At 44.5% G+C, this 16,394-nt stretch overlaps 1 protein-coding gene across 4 annotated transcripts in view; it reads left to right on the top strand.

Moving 5' to 3' along the window:
* CADM1 (cell adhesion molecule 1) overlaps window positions 1-8,722 on the top strand; it is a 373,189-nt gene extending 364,467 nt beyond the window's left edge. For all 4 annotated transcript variants that reach the window (XM_045836928.1, XM_045836936.1, XM_045836920.1 and 1 more), the window contains 2 exons: window positions 3,732-3,863; window positions 5,837-8,722. In XM_045836928.1, coding sequence (XP_045692884.1) covers window positions 3,732-3,863; window positions 5,837-5,955 — 251 coding nt within the window. In that variant the 3' untranslated portion in view covers window positions 5,956-8,722. The remainder of the gene's footprint in view (window positions 1-3,731; window positions 3,864-5,836) is intronic.
* The last annotated feature ends 7,672 nt before the right edge of the window (window positions 8,723-16,394 follow it).

The following is a 16,394-nucleotide window of genomic DNA, read 5'->3' as shown; positions in this document are numbered from 1 at the left end:
GGCCTAAGGTACTTGAGGTCACACGTGAAATGATTTGATGGAATTCTTCACTGCAGTTTGCCAGGGTCACCCAAATATGCTTGGTTCTTCTGGCTGGAACAACATCTATGCCACAAGCATGAATATAACTTTACTCTTCAGGATAATGGGGCAAATCTTAGTCCCAGAAGTATGAATGCTCTTACACTTATTCCTAAGTGAGAGAAACAATTGTAGGCTGTTACAGAACAAGAAAACATTACCTCTAAACTGAGGAGATGTCCATTTGCCTGAGGAGCAGGCATTTTATGAAGCATGTTTATTTTTCTGTGTAGAAGCTGGGCAGTTGGAGAGTCTGCCTCTTTAGTTTACTTCTTGGTCTTATTGAGAAAAGGAGCTAGAAATCTGGAGAGGACATCCCAGGAGAGGTTCTGGGACCTGAATGAAAGGGTCTGCACCCCAACAGGAACAGGACTTGGATGATGGTGAAAGTCATAGACATGCCCAATTTTTCATTTAGAAGTAATTTCTCAAGGACCAGCCAGAGTTCTTGTTTTGGGAGCGGAACAGGAGAGGCCAAGCCTCTGGCAGACCTTATCAGAGCCATGCTCCTTTTGGTGGCCGTGTTTCCTTCAGGTTCCAGTTTGTGTCCTACCCCGTTAGCTCAGTGCCTCTTTCAGTAACTGTGGGCTGCCACTTCATACCCAGACACCAGCCCACAGGAACAGATAACCAGCTTTTACCAACTGGGGCGAATCAATAGCTCCATGGAAACTCCCCCCTATCCCACACACGGGAACAAAAGAGTGAGTTGAGTCTGGAAACAGTGCTGCTCTTCACAGGGACACCTAGATGATACCAGTGCTGGAGAGCCCTTACAGCTCTTTGTATCCCTGCAGCAGCTCAGTGGGGTGGGGCGGCCCAGGAGGAAGTGGAGAGGCACTGACAACCTGCAGGGTCTCTATAAATTAAACATCACTTACCTTCTGTTTCCATCTGCAGTAATTGAAAGCAGGAAAGCATCTTGTTGATTAACTGATGGTAGTAAACTTTCTAATCGAAGTATCAGAAAATAGCAGGAGAGATTACCATTTAAACAAGTGTCTAAAATATATATGTTCTTGAGGGTGGGGAGAATAGCTAGAACCCAGGTATTTAATGTGGGCAAAGTGCAGTGAAAAAACAGCACCGAGCATCTGTAGCTCTGAGGTTCATGGGGAGCAAAAGTCAAATGAATAGTTTTGACTAAAGAAATGAATCCCACAGATACTGCCCTATGAGGTTTTTTTTGTTTTTCTTTATCACGGAGCTTCTCTCCCTCCCCCCTTCCCTTTCTCTCTCCTCTCTCTCTCTCTTTTCCTCCCCCCCTTCTCTTTCCCCTCTCAGACTTCTAGAATGTCCCTGTACCTAAGCATGGAAGACGCAGTCTTTTAACAGTGCACAGGAGAGTGCCTTTCTCCAGGTTAGGTCTTGTGCCTGAGACAGCTTCTCAAAGCTTCCCTCTGCTCTCAGTCTTCCTGGAATGGGATCTGTTTTCACCTCTTGCCTCTAATACCTAACATTCTCCTCTCCTCAATGGCTAACGTCACTGTGTTTTCCTCACACAGTTCTAGGATGTTGAGGTGATTGAAAGACCCTGGTGTTGCAATAGGCCTAAAGTTCGTGGCAATTGGAAATGAATTAATTCCCATTCCCACAGAATCCCTTACTTTGACAGCTCCCTAAGGAAATCACAATCACAACTTGCTAGCTTTTCTGTTGCATTTGTCTCCCTGTGAGCAATTTTGAATTTGTGCAGTTGGGGGAAGAGTTTCCAGTGTGTAAAATGCTACCCTCCAGTAGATACCCTGAGTCCAGGGGCACCCCAAGGGGAGTACTCTCCTTCAGCAAGCTCTGTTGTCTCTCAAAGAAAAAGTTTCCATGGCTTGGTTCTGCTGTGTTGAAATGACTTTTGAGACACGGAGACTGTTGCATCTGCAATAGGCAACACTCTCGGCCGAGGGGGGAGATTCCTCTCCACCATGTTTCAAGTCCAGCTTGTTAGACACGTAGCTGGAGGGGCTCGCACATCACGGAGCAGGCTAATTGTCTGCAGTGCACTCTGCCCCCAACCCCGTCTCCAGTCTCCAATTAAAATCCCATTGTCCTGTGGTCCTGCAGCCTGTGGCTGCCTCCAATTTGGTGTTTCTGTTTGGGTTTGGACATTGGGGTTTTCTCAGTCCTTTCGAAGGTAACTTAATGAAACACTTTAAATACTTCAATTTTTAATTTAAATTCTTTTAATTAATGTGCTTTCCATGGACCCCTCAGTCAGGAGTTATTATTTCCCCACATCTTTCAGTACTTAATCTCAGAGCAGAATTGGAAATATCAATAGAAAGTGTAAATCACACCCCCCTGCTGAAAGCGTTGTATCAGGTTTCAGCTCAAAAGAGCACCATTACCTTTAGCTGTCACGGATCTGTACACTTGATCGATAAACTTCAAATATTATTAGAGGTGGAGGCTTCAGAGATTTGCTCTGTTCTTTGGAGAGAGACAGAGATAAATCTTTCTTAAAAATTGACTTGAATTTGCACTCTCAGTCTTCCTGGTGAAATGCATTTCTCATAGGCGTCCAGCAACTGCAAGGGGGACAGATTTATAGGCCATGTGCTTCTTGTACTGAAAGATTTAAATGGTAAATCCTTCACATATGACTTCACAAATCATGTAAAGTTAAAAGATTTTTACCGTTTCTGTTGCTGCTGTGCTTAAATTGTAAGATACAGCTAGTAAATCATTTTAATGGAGGTGTCGTACTTGACTCAATAAAAAAAAAAAAGACAATGGTTTAGCTTCCACTCCAAAATGTTAATGTATTAATCAACGGGAGAATAATTGTTTTTACTACATTATAAATCCTGGGTGCCATTAGGATTTCAGCAAGGGGTGATGTAGCCACAGTCCTAAATTAAAATTGTTTACACTGCCATACATCCATTCTGCATTGCCATAGCTCATTCTGGGTTCATTTTGGAGTTGTTCCCCAGCCAGACATGTCATTCCTCAGTCAGAAGAAGACATCCTGAGGGAGTGATGCTTATAAAGGAAAATTAATTGCATTGTGAAGTGTTAAATAAATAAAATAAAAACCGTCTGTGGCAATGAACAATTATTCCTTGCTGTCTGTTTTGAAACGAGTTTTTAGGTTTTAGATTGAAGCTTACTCCCTCATACATCCTAAATGTGGCAAGCATGTCACTTGTCTTTAGTCTCATAATCCTTGTTTTATCTCTAGGCAGCTGTGGCTTTGAAGCTCCTCACTTTTTCTATGCCTGTGCCCAGCAGAGAATAAGTCACTGGGTGCCTGGCCTCCCCTTCACAGCCTGTTACTGCCTAAATGTGCCCTTCCAAGCACCCTTAGTAAGGTTGGCCTCCTTAATAGAACCTGCAGCTGGATACAGACACAGTGAACGCTAAGACCAGTCAGGACTGGGATGGACTCTGTTTCTTCCCCCCTCCCCCCGCTCCCTGAGCTTGTTCCATATGCCTTAGTGCTGCCTACAGAGAAATTGCCCGTGGGGAGAACGGATCAGTTCAGCACTGCACAGGTCAGTCTGCTTGCTCCTGTAACTTGATCCATCTCCAGATTGTTCTCTCTGACTACTCCATTAAAAAAGAAGGAGCCCACCGTCCCTGGAGGCAGTGGCGCAGGGCTTCTGGTGTCTCGTGATGCACTCTACATCCTATTCTTCTTCTGATCTCAACAGATTCTCGAGCAGGTGAAGAAGGCTCGATAAGGGCAGTGGATCATGCTGTGATTGGCGGGGTCGTGGCCGTGGTGGTGTTCGCCATGCTGTGCTTGCTCATCATTCTGGGGCGCTATTTTGCCAGACATAAAGGTAAGCAAGGTGTTTTGGCAGGCAGGAGGCCTCGTGTCAACACAGCCCCTGCATTCACAGACTTTACAAGGTTGCCCTTGATAGGCAGTTTAGTTTATGTGGCCGCATAGCCTCTTGATTCCTGAAACAGGGAGAGAGAAAAAAGTGGAAATTTTAGCAGCTGCTGATTAGGACCATGAGAGCTGAGTAGTAGCAAGCACTCCTTGATTGGGGTTTTCTCTCTATATATAAAGCTTTATAGATTGTTACTCTATAATCCTTCATTGAGGATAGAATAAAAAGCACAGAGTTGGGGCTGGTGCACAAGGTGTATGTGAATCCTATACAAACATGGAAGGAGGACATGGGTGACCTACTGCTTTCTGGGGAGCAGGTAGACTAGCTCTGCTTCTGGCCCCAAATTCCAGGTAAGGGGGTCACAGCGGCTAGACCATTGCATTGGCTTGATGTGCTTTAAAAGCCACATAAATATGTATTTTTAAAATTATCAGTGCAATTGATTTAAATTACCATTAATCACACACTTACCAACCGTGCAATCTGGGCCGGCAATCATCTTTTCCAACACTTCTCCTCTCTGCCCCATGCTGCTCGCATCCCCTTCTCCCCTCCGGGTAATTTAGTCTTTCTTTTCTTTGTTGGCCCTTGTCTTTCTCAATTGTTTTCTGAGGCACTGTGCAGTGACCTTGCGGGGCTTCCTATGAACACTGCCTGCTTAAAAAACATGGGTCTGGGGACAGTCCCTTAAACACAGCAATGGAAGTGCAAGGTGATTGACAACTGCCCTTAGGATGCAAAGTGCCAGCCTTCGGGTGTAAAACCATTTGGGAACTCCATGCTCTGCATACTTCACCCTCCGCCCACACCCAGGAGGCAGACTGGCTGAGGACTCACAACCTCTTGGGGTTGAGCTTGACAGAGCCAGGGAGTAAGGCCAGAGAGCAGGGCAGAGGTCTGGGCACAGCTGTGGAGAGCCATGGGGCAGAGGGCCAGTGTGGTACTCCGCCGAGAAAAGGGGACACAGGGATCGCTGCCTGCCTGCCTTCTCAGATTTGTCACTCTGAAAACACAACAAAAGTATCATCCTTTCTTTACTTCAGAGTCTTCAAGAATACAGCATGTAGTAGGAGGAGAGTTGACACACAGTATAAGCTCTACCTGTATATCATATTGAGGTGCAGTCCTTGTCTTCCTTTATGTAAATGGTTGGGACTTGGTGATAAGAATGTCACCAAATTTGAACTGCTCTGTCTATTGTCATTGTAAAGTGACTGTGCCCATTAGCAAATCCATGAATCTGGGTCCGGCTAGAGTTACACTGTGAGGATCACTTGTTGCTTAAGGCAGACCCCAAGCCTTGATTACAGCTGTTATAATATCAAATTACTTCTACACCTGGAACCCCACTCTGAAATGGAAGGCAGAAGAAAATCAAACATGCTTGTGCAAGTTCCAGCACATTCTCACTTACGGGTAAGGAGTAATGATTCATGAGGACAGGAGACCAGGTTCACGTAAACGACCTGAGGTGACAATAGACCATCATTAGGGCCCTAATTCATTTATTGGCTAATTGCTCTTTTTTGCTTTGGTCTTAACCATGTACGTGCACACATCTGGTCATTGGTCCTGTTTATGCGTTACTGTTCATACATTAGTCAGCAGCTCTCCAGCTTTCTGCATTTTTAGCTCCCACTCACGTCCTCCTCTGCTGACATCCTCTGGTCATAATCACTGCTCTAATGTCTCATTTGCTGAATTATATCGCAGCGGTTCAGTTGGAGTGGTGCCTTTGGAACCCCCGGATCCCCATTTGTCTCACCCACCTCGCTCTCTTCTTCCAATTGTTTTTTCCCCTCTGCTGCCTGCACACCACTTCGGCTGATGATGGCCATAAAGCAAGTTGCCATCTCTGTACCACTTTACACAGAGGCCATCAGACAGTCACGGTGCTTTACCCCTTCATCTTTCAGGTACATACTTCACTCATGAAGCCAAAGGAGCCGATGACGCAGCAGACGCAGACACAGCTATAATCAATGCAGAAGGAGGACAGAACAACTCCGAAGAAAAGAAAGAGTACTTCATCTAGATCAGCCTTTTTGTTTCAATGAGGTGTCCAACTGGCCCTATTTAGATGATAAAGAGACAGTGATATTGGAACTTGCGAGAAATTCGTGTGTTTTTTATGAATGGGTGGAAAGGTGCAAGACTGGGAAGGCTTTGCTGTATAAAAAAAATGTTCTTTGAAAAGTACACTCTGCTGTTTGACACCTCTTTTATTGTTTATTTGTTTTTGAATTTTTATTTCGTCCCACCAAGTCAAACTTGGCTGCTTGGATTTAGTTTGGATAGATTGCAGAAAATTCTGTGCCTTGTTTTTTTGTTTGTTTGTTGTGTTCCTTTTTTTTTCTTTGTGTGCATATATTTTCCCAAAAAATTTTTATTTTTTTTTTCCAAAATCTCCCATTTTGGAATTTGCCTGCTGGGATTCCTTAGAATCTTATTTCCCCTTATTTTGCTATTGTTTTTACTTTTTTGTTCATTGTTGAAATAACTACGTTCTGTTCAAAATTCAGTTTCATGAAAGGAGAACCAGCACAGCTTAGATTTCATAGTTCAGAATTTAGTGTATCCATAATGCATTCTTCTCTGTTGTTGTAAAGATTTGGGTGAACAATGAGAACTCTTTGCTGCTGCCCATGTTTCAAATACTTAGAGCAGTGAAGACTAGAAACTTAGACTGTGATTCAGAAAATGTTCTGTTTGCTGTGGAACTACATTACTGTACAGGGTTATCTGCAAGTGAGGTGTGTCACAATGAGGTTGAATCTGTCTTTATTCTGTATCTGTAGACGGCTCAGTATAGATACCCCACGCTGTCCAGAAAGGTTTGGGGTGGAAAGGGCTCCTCCTTTTTCAATGCCCTAAACAGACCTGACAGTGAGGGCTGTTCCTTTTACATAAGTGGACAAATTTGAGTTGCCACAGGAGGAGAAGTAGGGAGGGGGGAAAGATAGTTCTGCTCTGGTTATTTCTGTTCCAAATGATTCCATCACCTTTCCCAATCGGCCTTACTTCTCACTAATTTGTAGGAAAAAGCAAGTCTGTGCGGTGGGCAAAGGACTGAATGGGACAGTTTTTTTTCCTTTGTGCTTAGCTAGGAAGGCAGTAGGATGTGGCCTGCATGTACTGTATATTACAGATATTTGTCATGCTGGGATTTCCAACTCAAATCCATATGAAACTTTCCTTCCTTCAGATTTGGCTTAACAAAGGCAGGAGGTACAAAAGAAGGGCCAGTATTGTTCTCACACTGGTCTGCTGTCAATCTCAGTTCTCAAAAGGTCAGAGCAGAGGTGGAAAAACAGCATGTCGGGGTTTTCAGTTACTTAATCAAAACTCAAATGTGAGTGTTTTTATCTTTTTACCTTTCATACACTAGCCTTGGCCTCTTTCCTCAGCCTTAAGAACCATCTGCCAAAAAATTACTGATCCTCGCATGACGGCAGCCATAGTGCATCGCTACTAAAATGCATCACCGTGAACATATCTGAGATGGGGAACCTTGGGAAAAGGTAGAGGAGTCAAGTTACTATTTACATTTTTTTTTAAAGAAATGTACGTCTAGGGTATCTAGAAGTAGTCCTGAAGGACAAAAAACTAAACTCTTACCATATGTTTTGGTAAGGCTCCAGACTCCAGAATACAGTCCCTATGGAAAGATGGCATCAAAAAAGATAGATCTATATATATAAAAATATATATTATATAACATTTTCAGTGAGTAATTTTGGATTTTGCAAGGTGCATTTTTACTATTGTTACATTATGTGGAAAACTTATGCTGATTTATTTAAGGGAGAAAGTGTCAACTCTTTGGTTTTTTTTTGAAAGCGTGTTTATTTTTCTTGTCTTTATTTTAACCTTTGATAGAACCATTTGCAATATGGGGCCTTTTGGGAACGGACTGGTATGCGAAAGAAAACCCATGACGAGCAGCATTTTGTTTTCCCTCTCCTATCCCAAGGCACTTAACCAAGACAAAAAGCCACAACGAACATCCCGTTTTCAATGAATTTTATAATGTGCAGCTCTATTCCGAGCCCTTAGCACCCATTCTGACCATAGTATAACCATATCAAAGGGTGAAAACCATTTAGCATGTTGTTGACAGGTTTTTTCTGTTGTTCTTTTTAGGAAAATAAAAAATGAAACCTAGCATTGCTCACAGGATTGGCATCTCATTTTTGGGACCTCCCATCTTTCTGTTTTGAAAAGTGTACAGTAGTGCGGTGTTCCTGATGTAACTTTATGGCTTACAATGTTGACCTGTCTCAGGTTCATGTGTTTCGATTGGTGTTTTCCGTCTCAGGTAGATTGCGAAGTGTAGGCCCCACACATTGGAAAAAATAAAATAAAACAAAGCAAAAACAGGAAATTATGGGTTTTAGTTGTATATTGGTTTATGTATTTTTTCTTAAGTATACAGTGCACTGTTTGAAATGTATTGTTGAGTATTACTTTGTACAGGTTGATCACTTTTTTTAGAGTGAAGAAAGAACAAACTTGTTTTTTGTGTTTTTTAAAGGAATATAAAATAATGAAGGATGTATAATTGATGCCAAATAAGCTTGTTCTTTAGTCACACCGACGTCTTATTTTTCCCTTTAGGCCAGTTCTGTTTTTAAGGTGTACATGAACAATGTTACGGTGTAAGAAACTCCATATCCACATGTTCCCATTCGCATTTTGTATTGGTTCATGTATACCATTTTTACAAAAAAAAAAAGAAAAAAGAAAAAAAAGTACTATAAAATATCTGTCTTCTTAATAAAAAAATTAATGTTACAAAGTGATCCTTTAATCTCATTATGGACTTTTTATGGACGCCTCTCACAAGAGAAGAGATGGGCCCCGGGCCCAGCTTCCTCCTCAGGACCTTGTGCAGGGCCCAGAGCACAGCCCTAGGTACTGGGAAATGCTGCCGGCTGGCCTTCTTTGATCTGATTTCTCTCTTCCTCCACTCATCCTTCCTATCCTTGTTCTCTTCTCCCTTCTCAGTGGCCAGGTGGGCCAGGTGCACCAGGTGCTTTGGCAGTGCGGACTCAGCGATTTATGCAGGTGTGTGAGATGCAGTGGTGGGCCAGCTGGACACGCCCCTCCCGTGGATTCGGCTCCTGCCCTCTCCCCCTCTGTTCACTCGCCACCCCCACCAACTTTCCTGTGTTGGCTGCTCCACCTGTCTCTTACTTTGGGATTTCGTGTCTTAACAATTCATTCCACCTTCTTCATTTCAAGTTCTCTCTCCTGTAACTAAAAGAAGACTTGCTGTGTGGAGGACTGACTCAGCCACCTACGGAAGACTATTCTCGCTTCCTGTTTAGGCTGCTGAGACTTCCCAGCCAGGGTGTTCTGCAGGATTCTGTCTGTTGTCGTCTTCCTTGCCTTGCAGGCCAAAGGGAGCAATACCTAGCCTTCTGGTAACTGGTCTTTACAAAAGCACAGATAATATCTAAGCAGCACTGGAGCATCCCTTCCCCATGGCTCACCCAGCTGGGGTTGAGCTTCCCTTTTCTCTGTTGGGCAGGGAAAAAGCTCAGCAGTGGAAGAAAAGGTAAGCTCTAGAAAAGCCAGCCACCATGTATCTCATTTCAGCCTGTTCCATCCTGGCCTGGTATCTTGCCTGTGTCTGTAAAAATCAGCTAATCATATATGCAGTTACTGAGCACCTGCTGTTTATCCAGCATTGTGAGAAACACAGAGAAGTGTAAGGTGGTCCCTGGAGGTTGACAGGAACATAAGTTCCACTCACATGGAAAGCAGGAGAGGGCCCTTAGCCTCAGCGGCCCAGCAGACCTGATTAAGGAACCCAGACGGTGCTGTGGGAATTTCTTGGAGAAGGGCAATCAGTGAAGACTGGGGAGTGAAGGCAGCTTTCTGGAGGAGATGGTGCCCCAGATGGATCTCAAATGATAGCTTATTGAACAGGGAATGTGAGTCACTGGTGTAAAAGGCAATAGGTCCAGCCATTGCTCTGATTTGTATGGGAAAAATAAAGGGAACCCAGATGAGGTACGGAGGGGCAGGATCAGTCTTGTGGCTATTCTACGCAGAGGAGTCAAGATTTCAGGAGCCTCTCCCAGCCTCTGCGAGAGGTCAGAGAGCAGCGGGCAGCACTCATTCCTCACAGCTGTGCAAAGTCTGCTGCTAGACATGCTCGAAGGTCGAATTCAAGCCTGTGCACTAGGAGACTGCCTGGTTCCAGTCCTTGCTCCACCACGTACTGTGAAAATTCAGGCATGTGGACACACCACATCCCCATGAAGCTAACCTTAGAATGTCTAATGACTCCTTTCTCGTCACCATTCATTAACATAGCTATGCCAGGCCATGTGTTACACGATACATTCAGTGTCCCCTACCCTCTTCCCTTGTCTGTAACATGAAGTGCCTGTTTCAGCTGCAGCCTACAGACAAGAGACCCAGGAAGTTCATTGAACTGAGGAGGCACATGTAAGTTCCACAGGGTATGCAAATAAGAAGGTACCAGAGCAGGCTGTGTTAGCAGGAGCTAGATAAAGTACCTGGACCTTCATTTGGTCTGGGAGGGAAAATGGTCCTTGTTTCCTCCAGAGAATTTTGAGATGTTTGGCCTGCTTGCATTCTCCAAATACATCAACTGGAACCCCATAGTGATGTGCAAGTATTAATTGGTGCAATCTTTCACCGTCCTCTGTCTACTTGAAACGTAATTCTTATACTGCTATGGGCTTACTCCATAGAGAAGTGTTCCTTTGACTCTGTCCTCCAGAACCTTAAAGCAGCCACAGTCACCATGCTACAGGTAGAAAGATTCTGTGTACATGAAGGTAATTTTTTTAGTATAAAATTCTACCCAAGACTAGTATGCACACATTTTTGCCATGCCTAAGTATGTAGCCCTTAGTCATGAATAACTGGCAGCCAGATTTCTTCAGAAATCTGAGTGGAATCTGTATAGTTTGGAAATATTTCCAAAGGAAGCACTTGGATGTCCTGACCCCTGTACAGAAGAAGGAAAAGGGGACTGTTGGCTATCATCCAAATGACCTTGTGGGCCAATATGTTAAGTCAGTGGCAGGCACATAATAGACACTGAGCTAGTAGTAGTTGATTAAAAGGAAACTAGTCAAGCACCTACCTGGGTGCCAGGTCTCACTTTGTCCTTAGTCACTAATTATATATCCCAAACCTTAACACCTATAAGTTCATCCTCAACATAGGTAGCTTTTGGGTTGGCCTTGAAGAAATCAGCCTGCCAGGACTGAGCATGTGCTGTCCCCTGCGGGGAATGACATTTTGGGTAAGGGCCAAGCAAAGCCTCACCATTGTGAGGTGTGGCATGCCAGAAAAAAACAAACCACCTGTCTTCCCTTATCTGCGTTGCATCTCCAAATTGTGGAGTATGTCTCCGGTAGAAGCCACAGTGTTTAATGCACCCACTTCACTCGAACATCACACGTGCCCAAACTGGGCTGTTAGGCACAAGGACAATGTGAATGCTCAAAACTGAGCCTGGAAAGCAAAAATCCTCTGTCTTCAACTCACCCATTCCTCAGCTTCCAGGTCTTTTTGTACCCAGGAAATTATATTTGTTGTAATTTTTATGCTTCTTAAAAAATTTTTCATTCTTAAGTAAACATAAAATTTCTACTGCCCCTGTTAGTCAATGCCGGGAAATAGGAGTCGGGCCGTACATATTTACTAAATACAGAAATAATTCCAACAACAAACCTGACTTCAAGTCTGCTGCTTCTCCTGTCCCCTACATGCACACCCACCCTCAACCACCATTTAACTTCCTCCTCATCCTTTGAGGTGTTGAGCTATGGGGCCCATGGTTCCAAGGAAAGCGAAGACCACTGCTGAGGGACAAATCAACGCATGTGTTGGGCCCAGGACTTCTCCAGCTGCCCTCCAAAACGTGCACTGGCTCACAGTCATTTCAGAGATGATCGCCTTGAATCTTCCTTAAGTGCTATCTTCTTCAGGTTAATTAATCACCAGGCTTAAACTTGCTGTTACCAGCAGGAAGTCCATCCTGAAGTCAGCAATGTTACAATTGCATCTTCTAATACTGTTTATCCTGCATTAGTGTTTACTTAGGGGGAAAATTGATCCGTAATTGATATTTCAGTCTTCCAGAGCTGGTGTTGGAAGAGCCTGATGCAAGCCTTTAATAGCAAGCAAATATTTAAATCCCTTAATGGTTGCTGAATATTGAAATGTGTGACTTGATTACTCTTTTTGGTTTGTTTTCTCTGTAGTTGCATATTTCATCGTTTAAACTTGCATTGGATGCTGGCAGGCTCGAGTCTAGCTAATCCACAAAAGCTGTTTGCCCAGACCCAGACCCGGCAGACTCGATTAAAAAGTATTGCTATGGAAGGAAGTCTTCCCACTAATCAGTCTTTGTTAGCTAGTGACGAAATTACTATCCTTCTCTCTCTGTTTCTCTTTCTCTCCCTCTCTCTAGGCCTGTTTTCTCTAACCTCCTCTCCCAGAATAAAGTGATGGGGGCAGCTATAGTGTTGCAATTAGGAGCATGAATCTTTTATCGTTTGGACAAGGAAGGGAAAATGCCATTACTGTCAACTGAAATGTGCTACTTGGGTTTTTTGCTCCTACTTCCCTGCCAAAGCTCATTGCTGCTGCTGAAAGTGTATAACATTCACAGCTGTTCTTGATGGCTTGATTCTTAACACAGCCAGAAATGTAGTCCGGGAGATGCTTAAGACAGTTTATGGAAAATAATAGATTTCCTTACAGAAACCAATGCATCAAGAAGGGCGTTGAGTCACGTTAGACCCTGCCAAGATCACCAGTTTTCTTCCTTTCTGGCTTCAGTTACAAAGGCTATTGCTTTAAAAAAAACAAAAACAAACAATAACAACAAAAAACAGCGCAGGCCCTCTTGAATCCTCTGTGTTTTCCCAGTCGGTTTCTATCGACACCCACAAGTATCTGGCTGTGACAGCCAGTGTCTCACCACTCACCTCCAGCAGCCGGGAGATCCGAAAGGAACAGTGCCTACCTGCAGAAGTAGAAAGAAAAGGATGCTGCAGAGAAGAAGAACTCTCGGGACAGCCAGCCAGTGAGACCTGGGACTAGGTCCACCACCCAGGGGTTCCAGAGACAGAGGTGGCTGTGCTGAAGGCCACTACCATCCTACCACAAGGGTGGGTCCTTGTCTATGTGGCATCCCCTGTGGCCATCACGAATGCCAAGCAGTGGTGTAGTTAGTCCAGCTAGCTTCAGCTATACACCCCATCACCGTGCTACCTCTCAGACCCAGCCCTCAGTTAGGAACCTCTGAGAATGAGACTCCCCATGGCAGGCAAGAGGGAGTAGCTGCTCAGTCCCAAATGTTTGGGAGGATGCAAGGATGAAACAGCAAACAGTACATCATAAGGGTGCAGCTTTCAGACTGTTTCTACAAGTGCATGTCCAAAGCCACGTGTTTCCTCACCCCAGAGTGCCTCCCCATCCATGCCAGGAAGGAAGAGCAGAGTGCACGGGCGGCAGGCACTGGCCCCAGCTCTCGCCCTTCTACTCTAGTTGCAGCTGAGAACACCCCCAGCTGAGTCGTCGCTTCTCCTCACTGTTTCATTCTCAGCTTCTCCTAAATGGAAACCATTAATCATACTAAATTGTGCAATGATTCCATGATAGGGAGAATGCTGATGGCAAAAATCATTCTCCTTTGTTGTGCCAGGCAGGCAAAAGGCAGAAGTATTAGCACGTTGCCCTGCCTGGCTCCTTGCAAACACTGACCATGTGTTTGCCCACACAGCTGCCTCTATGCACACAGCTTATTTTAGCACCGGTCTAAGGCATTCCAATTGTGGACAGAAAATGAGGCTCCCAGACACCTCTTCCTTATTTTAAGAACTGCCACTAACAAAGACTTGTAGCTCTGGACACTCCATAAAGCCGTTCCCATATCAAGAGCTCCAGGTCAGGGGAGGGGTGCTGTGGAACTCAAAATGGGGTGGGCTGGTGGGAAGGCGATGCCCCCCCATACACTTCTGCCAGCTGAATCTCAGAAGAAGCCAGGTGTGGGTACCAAGGAGGCTTTTTGCCTTTCAGAATTTGATGTCTGCTTTGCTTTCGACAAGTCTCTTTGTAAGCCACCCCTTCTGAATTAGAATCATTTTCCAAAAGCTCTTAAGCTCTGATTAATGCCAGGGCTGTTTTTAACAATCATCCTGCCAGTCTTAAGCTGTAGTCATTTTCAATAATTTGGAGTGCTGAAAGGCAAGCCCGGAGTTTGTTGACAACAAAACCCATAAGAGCGCAGCCAGGCAGCCACAAAAGATGGAAAAGCACAGGGACCATTTGGGCTTAGCTGGCTTTCTACTCCCTGAGTTTCACCACTAAAGTTTGATTGAACACTCACAATGCATTAAGGATCCAACTGTGAACATGGCTAGGCAAGAGGGCTGCCAGCCTGGCTTTTGTGTGAACAAATGAGCAGCATGTTTGGAGGGTTCCTGGTTTATTCATGGACACGTGTGGTTCATTCATGCCATCCCCAGACCAGAGAGCCCTCGTTTGTCTTCCCATTGCCTACATCAAAGACCAGGAAAGAAGTGCAGTTGCATTGCTCTGGGGCTGTTTACTTCCAGTGAATGCTGAGCAAGTCCAAGGCCAGCATATGGGATCCAGCTCCACGAATGGCCATGGCCATTTCCTCCTCCATGTGCATTAAACTAGTATTCTCTTTTTAATCTTGGCAATGTCATGAGTATCCATCTGTTTGAAAGCCCAGTCTGAAGCTATGGCTAGAAATGCCCCTGATTACAGATCGACTTAGGCTCAGCTTCAGATGGCACTTATTTCTAGCTCATTACTTCTTCCAGTAGGAGAGAGTCGGCTCTGGGTGATGAGAGTTTAACCCAACGAATTTGGTGTGATTGATAGATACCTGTGTCTCGATCCAGCCCTGCCATCACACTAGCTATTACATTGGTTACATCACTAGCCAGGGAGAATACAGACTTCTGGAGCTTTATTCTCCAAGCTTCTGGAGAGTAGCTTAGAACTTTCATTAGCCATCTTCCAATAAACTCTGAATCACAACAGGAACCCCATTCCTGTATTCAACGTTGGCCTTAGAAGTATGTGTCATATTCCCTCCTGGTCTCTCTTGGTTTCTTTTGAGGATGAATTAATAGATGTCTAGAGTTTGGTCTCTGAGTCATGTTTCTGTGTTGGCGAGAAGTGCCCAAAAGGAAACTCATAATCTACCAGTGACCCTCCACTCCAAAAGATTTTGCTGGGATTTCAAGGGCCTCCATGGGACAGCATCCCCTGTAGCATGGCACCTGCCTTAGGATCACGAGGCTTTGGGGAAATGAAAAGCCTCTTCAAACCTACTCCTGCCCTTTCTCAGTTAATAGCATCATCAGTCAGTCAAACTAGAAATCTGGGAGTCATTCTAGATTCCTCCCTCTTCCTCATCTCCCCCTTCAACTGGCTCCCACTGCCTGCTCACCACCCCCTAAATGCTTCAGCTTGACCCAGCCTTGCTATTTCCAGGTCCTGTGCCTAGTCCAGGCCCTTTGCCTTCAGCCACAGGAATGTGACAGCCTGTCCTCTGGTTCCCAGTGCCTCTGCCCCAACATCAGCCTTACTCTGCAGTCCACAGGGTCTCTCCTCTGCTTGGAAACTACTATTGGTTGACCTTCGACTGCAGAATAAACCCAAATCCACACACTCTGCTATCAATTCACTCTCACCAGGTGACCCTCCAACCCTCAGAAGCCCTGTCCCTACCCCACACTCATCAAGTTCCATTTCATTACCACTCACACCTCTGTGCCTTTGAACACTTCAGAAGTGTCCTTCTCCCTTAGGTGATTTGTCCAAGCTTTCCCAACCTGAGTCTCTTGCTTTCCCCAGTTTGTATCCTTATCACTCATCTGAATGGTGTGCTTATATTTCTGTCTTCCTCAATAAAACAGTCACTTCATTGAGAGTAGAGGCTATCCCACTCACCTCTGAATCTCCAAAGCCAAGCAGAGTATCTGGGCCTGTGACCAAAAAACTATTGAAAATTAAGAGACTTCTTTTTTATCTGTGGTTGGATTGGTCTTCCATCTGTCTGTCTCTTTCCTGGAAATATCCTGGTAAGCCTGCTTTCTTTCTTCTTTCTGACCAACAATTCTATAGTTTCCAGAACTCCCTCTGTCTGCTTTGTTAAATTGCTGTCTTGGTTGGATTTTCTTACTGTTTCTTACTTCCCTAGTCAACATCGTTTCCCCCATCTCTCCTTTCTTCTATCTCTCTGGGCTGTCTGCCCAGCAGCGGCAATGGGGTAGCGCCTATGTCCCAGAAACATGTCAAGGGACTGTGCACATATCTGAGACCTGGAAAGAAAAAATAGGAGGTCCAAAATACAAAGAAGAAAACTATAAAAGCAAAATTATCAACTGATTAATAAAATATCTACAAAACTATAAATATTTTCAACCAGCAAACTGCAAC

The sequence above is a fragment of the Phyllostomus hastatus genome, unplaced genomic scaffold (genome assembly GCF_019186645.2).
Source record: "Phyllostomus hastatus isolate PE091 unplaced genomic scaffold, TTU_PhHast_1.1 phas_contig_113, whole genome shotgun sequence".
Classification (NCBI taxonomy): Eukaryota; Metazoa; Chordata; class Mammalia; order Chiroptera; family Phyllostomidae; genus Phyllostomus; species Phyllostomus hastatus.
The sequence above is the reverse complement of the archived record's forward strand: the minus strand, read 5'-3'. Positions and strand labels throughout refer to the sequence as shown.